The following is a 6,957-nucleotide window of genomic DNA, read 5'->3' on the forward strand; positions in this document are numbered from 1 at the left end:
AAGATATGAAACATAGCGCTACTCTTTCTTCACGAACATTTAAAACAGAAAACCAGATTTCAACCTGTATATGAATTACTATAAATATTCTCTCTTATAAATAGGTGTGTATGTATGTTTATAAATATACATGTAGTATACTTTAGTACTCTACGTCAGTAACAGGTGGTACACGACACGTATACCATATGTCAGAGTACAGTCTTCTATATATAACAAGTGTATTCTGCTTCTCAGTAAAGCATATCAAAACAGAAAAATCACTCTAGCATCTCTATCTGCCTGACGTTACTTTCACCATGACAACTGTACTCATAACAGGAGCCGCAGGTTATATTGGCAGCCACATCACTGTTGCTGCGCTAGATGCAGGTTACAGTGTTGTAGCTGTAGACAACTGTGTGAACGCCTCACCAGGTAATTTAGTAATTAATACAAAACCAACAATAACAAACGAAATCATTCTAACTAAATTAAAGTGAGATTTTAAATAGGCGCTTGTTATTTACTTATTACTTTATTTCTGACCTTCCTAGAAAGAATGTTTTGGAATAATCTCACATTAATTTAGTCAAAGTCGATAATATTGTAATAACTTCAATACTGTTATCAGAAGCAGTAATTTTGTATATGTTCAAGAATATTTTCGGTTTCAAAGCCAATTAATGACCTAACAAAAGAATTGTGAATAAAACTGTCTAAAACTCACAGTTTACTGCTCAATCGGGTTTTAACTCTCATAGTAAAATACCTTTTTTTTTCAACAAATCTAGAAAATTTTAATTACAACAAAAAACGAAAAACACATTAATGGCTACGCTGACCAAAATCGAAATGCAATTTACGCTAGAGTTAATAGTTAACATATTCAATAAAACATCTTTATTTCATTAATAAAGGAAGCAGTACAGCCGGCTCCTTCTTTAAATGTAGCGTGATTGTGTTTCAGTTAATGTTTGATTAGGTTACAACATTGGTTGTCATTTTGATTCATTATCATAATGTGTATACAGAAACAATCTGCAGCTTATACATTGAAAGCTATTGTATTAAAGCTAAATTAGGCTAAGAACAATCTGCAACTTATACGTTCAAATCTATTGTATTGAAACTAAATTATTAGGCTAAGAACAATTTGCTAGTTATACGTTCAAAGCTATTGTATTAAAGCTAAATTAGGCTAAATTAAGTTGTGTCATTTTTCACACGATGTTAAAGTCCGTTTTTAAATCATTCCGATTATATTAAGTTTCTTCAAGAAATATTAGATTATACACTAAAGTATTTTCATTAAATTATAATTTAAAATGATGTATTTTAAAGGAACTAAAATATTTGTTTTATCTAATCTCATTAAATTATTTGAATGTTTTCAAATAAAGAAACAAAAATAACTCTATTTCTCCACATATTCCAGTAATATCGGCAACTATCTTTTTCAGGAGATGAAACATTACCTCCTAGTCTTTATCGAGTTCAAGAGATAACTGGAAAGACACTTAGCTTTTATAAGATTGATCTACTAGATAAAGAGAGCGTTAGAACAGTTTTCAGCAAGGTAATCATAATATTTTTTGTGTTTCTGTGAACTTACCAAACCCTTCTACCTCCCTTTATAAATTCGTAATATTTATTTCGATAAACTGCCTACTTTGACTGCCTTTATCGTAATTATAACAAACTGAGTTATATCAAATTACGTATTTATACTGTGGTGTAAATCGTACACGAATAATGTAATAAAAACAGCACTTTTAAATATTAACACAAAATAATATCCGGCACAGATATTAAATTAAATGTAAGGAAGTTATTCAAATAAATTTAATCTCGTACCTTTTTCTGGTGTATATTTTAGTACAATCCTGAGTGTGTTATACACACAGCTGCTCTAAAAAATATGGCTGAATCAGTGAAGAATCCTCTTCCTTACTACCGCAATAACATCGGATCTTTAATGACTTTATTAGTGGTAAGTGTTAAGTAAGCCTTCAGTTATAATTTACTGTGTTTAACATACGTATTTATTCAATCAATATTTGTTCAAGCATTTGTTTTTGGTACACTTCAATAAATATATATACATTTTACTTCAACAGTTTTTTTTTATTTATCAGTTTCAAGTTGAGGTTAGTTTCTTTCTTGTTGTCGTTTCATTTACTAAATTTGTTTCATTAATTTCTTTTCATTTACTCTCTCACATCAAAAATTGCGAGTTTTATCTCATATTGTGTATATTTAATTATTTACCAATTATTTTATTTTAACTAAGTGATACACAGTTTTTCTTAAGTTTCGTATTATTCAAACTTTAAAGTATGTCGTGCAGCAAAAGTAGATCGTCTGTTATTAGTATTCACGTCAAACATCATTTAGAATATTTTTTCAATTACTCGGCTTCATCTACAACGGTATCAAAATATTATCTTGCAGTTTTACAAATGCGACTAGGGCATATTCTTTACTTTTTTCAGATCATGAAAGAATTTAACGTCAAAAAGATTGTATTTTCAAGTTCAGCCCTTGTATATGGTATCCCAGAGTACAATCCTATTGACGAGCGCCATCCGGTGGGAATATCTTGCACAAATCCTTATGCTAAGACAAAATATTTCTGTGAAGAAATTTTGAAAGATGTTTGTGCAGCAGACAAAGTACGTTTATTTTCTGCTTTTTTATTATTTTTAATTGGAATTAGGGTGCTCTAAATATACGATGATTAACTTAGAAACATATATTAGTGCATTTCTAGTTCTATCATTGAAAGGGGTCAAACACATTTCAAAAGCTTTAGGTTTTCATTTCATAGTTCACAGCAGAGAGGTCGCTAGTTACTTAAAGGATTCAGAAGTCGAGCCTAAAGGTGCGAGAATGTTCAGCGTTTCACTATGATATCGAACATGGCTTTCTGTTTTGATTTTTTATGACAACAACTGGTGATTCGTGGCACTGTTAAATAGAGTCGAGGCACGGGCACTGTGGGCCAACGCCTAACAACATTACTGGTTCACAGATTTGTATCGTAATAATTTCTAACAATACTAAAACGTATAATGAGTTAATTAAGATAACTCTTTATTATTTGTACTTCAAACAGGATTCAGTGGAATATATGCTAACTTTCGCAGTGACAATATAATGTTTTTGCTTTTTTGTTCAATATTTTCTTACAGTTGTTTCATAAACTTTATCAATTGAAGCATTCAAGCAAAGAGAGAGAGACAACATACATGTTACAAAAAGTATTTTATCAAATTGTAAACAACAATGCACTAAGTCAAAACTCCAAACAATTTTGGTGCACTCTAATTGTATTAATTCTTTCAAGTGTGCCTGGACAGGACATTGTAAATATCGTTCAATCTTGTTTTATCTGTATGATTTGCATAGAATTTAACAGCAGTGGCTCTCAGATATTTTTCACCTGTGGGAGCTCACGAATCTGGGCGAATAGGAGAAGATCCTCTAGGTCCACCAAGCCAACTGATGGCATTCATTTGTCAAGTTGCTGTTGGACGACGACCGCAGCTGACAATATTTGGTAACGATTTTGACACTGCGGATGGAACAGGTATATTATACCTTAGCTTTCATTCTGTCAGACCAACCACAACTAAACACAACACGCCATGTGAAGTTGTTAATGTAACCAATCATCAATTGATAAATACATAATATACTTCCTGTTTATCTCCTACTGAATATTTTTCTTCATCAAACGTCTATTGAAACGATTAACACTTCGAAAAGCTTATGAGCATAAAATAGTGGTTTCATTAAATAAATACGCTTATGTAATGGTATTCTTTTTACCCACGGTTTTATAAACATATTCTTATGGTATATCACAAATAAATAGCATTTGCTCTTTAACAAACTTTTAGCATTAAATTATGACTTATCAACTTTTTCAGTCGAGCGAGATTATATTCACGTAATGGATCTGGCAAAGGGAAACGTCGCACCACTGAAGAAAATGATTGAAGATCCAAACTATAAAGGATTTAAGGTATAAGTTACTGAATAACATCTTTGTCATTTTCTTCTTGGTTTATTTGTAATGTAAAAACAACGAAAATGTATTAGTTTTCTAGTTGTTGAATATCCAGTATTACTTTTGTTGTCAATAATTTTCGTGTAGATATTTCGAGAAAAATAAACAATTTTAAAAATTAGTTGAGGCTCCACGAAAACCATAAGTTGCATTTCAAAGTCTGACAAACAAAGAAATCCTTTGAACTATGCATTACGTTAATCCTTGCTGTACTTGAATCTAGTTTCACATCTTCATGTAAATTGTTATAGATTCAATTTTAATAAGATAAAAGAGAAATATATTTCATTAAAAAACTTTATTTTCTAAATAATGAAAATATCTTATTTGTAAAATTTATAAATCATTTTTGGAGTGTCTTCCGCTGAATAACAAATTAATTAATGTTTATATTTTGCAAGATTCCTAGTAAAATCATTATCTACTTTGGAATGCCAAAAGAAATTTAATTGTTGACTTAACTGTGCTCTTTGTATGTTTATTTTTAAGGCTTATAACCTAGGGATGGGAAAAGGCTATTCAGTTCTTCAACTGATTAAGAGCTTCTGTAAAGAGTCGGGTAAAAAAATTCCCTACAACATTGGAGAAAGACGAGGAATAGACGCTGCTCAACTTTTTGCAGATATTCGTTTAGCTGAAAAAGACCTCGGATGGAAACCAGAACAAACATTGGAGGATATGTGTGAGTGTGGTACAATCTATTATTAACTGTGAGGGTGATCTACAGAAGTAGTTGACATCACTATAAGACTAATAACACTGTTTACCTTTCTTGTTGTATCCATTATTACACCTCTTTTCTGTAAACAGTTAAGGCATTGCCAGTTTATTTGTATATATACATACATATTTACTATAAGTTCAGTTGTTTCGTTTTACTGAACATAAATGTTTCATGGTAAAGGATGAATCAATATAAATACTCAATAGTGAAAACTTCTTATAAAATATTACTCGTGTTTGATAAAGTTCGATATGTTTATATTTGCCTTCTACTCTGTGTATATTTCCATTTACTGCGACTAGCAAAATCTCACTAGATGCTAGACATACTCCCTGAATACATAAATGTGTTTAATTATCAACAGGGGAACAAAAAAGACTCCTAAATATTGTGTATATGATACAAGTTAGTTAATATATTGAAAAAATATATTACAAACAAGCTACACTGTTGTAAACCTTTGTAATAAATGTAAGTTTGAGTTTTTTCTGTCATAAGCTAAGTATTACGAAAAATAATGCTACTAAAACAGCTACAGCTCAACTATAAAAAGACTATAATACAGACTTAAAAAATGAACAGCACCATATTTCAGTTTAAACATAAAATTTCATTATTTCTATTTGTTTGTTTTGAATTTTGCGCAAAGCTACACGAGAGCTATCTGTGCTAGCCGTCTATAATTTGGCAGTAACAGACCAGAGGGAAAGCAACTAGTCATCATCATCCACAACCAAGTCTTGGGCTACTATTTCACCAATGAATAATAGAATTGACTGTAACATTATAATGCCCCCACGGCTGAAAGGGCGATCATGTTTGGCGTAACGGGAATTCGAACCTGCTACCCTCAAATTATGAGTCGAGAGCCCTAACAACCTAGTCATGCTGGGCCCCCTTATTTCTATATAATACAATTCAATAGAACCATCTCAGCTCAAAGAGCATTTTCCTTCTGTTTTAAGTTTTTCATGCTATTGTGTTTCCAAAATGGTAATGTAGTATCTCTCTTGTATACATAAACACTGCTATAATTTTCTGGTTTGATAAGTTTATTTCAACTTTTTCCAGCTCTAATAAGTACCTTTCCTTGCAGGCAGAGACACCTGGCGATGGCAATCTAATAATCCACAAGGCTACAGAACATCCAAGTAACTCAAATAAGATTATTTCAAACACCATATTTTATTGTTTCCTAATTTATATGTTATTTTCCTACACCTAAAAGTTATTATAAAATGTATTTCACCAACTGATCCAAACCTAGAGTTCGTCCTTGTTCTCTTAGAACTTGTACTTCAATATTATGTATGAAAATAAAAATCAGCGATACATATTCAGAGTCGTATTTAGGTCTAATAACTTCGTTTATATATATATATATATAGACATGTACATGTAGAATACTAAAGGAGTCTGAACTTGTTAGTTAATTATACCAATTCATAGTATAAAACTATGGAAGATAAATAGTTTACATTTTAAAGATATACACGTTTGGTTTAGATAATTGATCATTAACACACTGAATGCCTCTTTCACTTTTCATTTAATGATTGTTCGTATTTATAAATAATGTGCTCTCGCTTTAAGATACTCTGTGAAATTACAAGATTTTTGCGTTATCGTAAACGTTCTAAATACTCTAGAACTACGCTTACGAACTTATTTGGTTTTAACATCATACACCTTCATCTTAAATTTAGTGTGTTATTATTCTGATATCGTTTATTTTCAGTTTTAGTTACTTAATTAATCAGCCTTGAATTTGTACTAGTATGCGTAACTTTATTTTAGTCTAGTAAAGACAACATGGTTGTAAGTATGGCACATAAGCTACAATATTGTTCATCCTTGTGAAAACGTTTAAGAATTAAACTAATTTGTTCTCACTACATTAATTGGGTTTTGATTTATTTTCACCAAATAATTTAAAGTAACCCACCAAAAAAAGTAACAAATATGTAACAACTAACTCATTAATTGGATGGTAATGTAACAGAACTTTAACTTTGCTTGAAATTAAAGATCAACTGTTTAAGATGATGGCCGAATGGGCAAATAGTGAGATCCGAGCATTATTTTATGAATAATGAAATTCTAAAAAAAAGCCAAGAAGCAAAACATACAAAATTTTAAAAAGCGCCCGAAGAAAGAGATGGAAAATTAAAACAAAATC

The 6,957-nt window shown here is 30.8% G+C and overlaps 1 protein-coding gene across 1 annotated transcript; it reads left to right on the forward strand.

Annotated features, from left to right (window-relative positions):
- Positions 1–232: 232 nt before the first annotated feature.
- Positions 233–6,120, forward strand: LOC143232136 (UDP-glucose 4-epimerase-like). Its single transcript, XM_076467224.1, has 8 exons — positions 233–417; positions 1,443–1,558; positions 1,859–1,972; positions 2,475–2,654; positions 3,391–3,571; positions 3,915–4,009; positions 4,544–4,736; positions 5,875–6,120. The coding sequence occupies exons 1-8, from the start codon at positions 300–302 to the stop codon at positions 5,931–5,933; spliced, it is 1,056 nt and encodes a 351-aa protein (XP_076323339.1). The 5' UTR covers positions 233–299; the 3' UTR covers positions 5,934–6,120.
- The last annotated feature ends 837 nt before the right edge of the window (positions 6,121–6,957 follow it).

This window comes from Tachypleus tridentatus, chromosome 11 (assembly GCF_004210375.1).
Source record: "Tachypleus tridentatus isolate NWPU-2018 chromosome 11, ASM421037v1, whole genome shotgun sequence".
Classification (NCBI taxonomy): domain Eukaryota; kingdom Metazoa; phylum Arthropoda; class Merostomata; order Xiphosura; family Limulidae; genus Tachypleus; species Tachypleus tridentatus.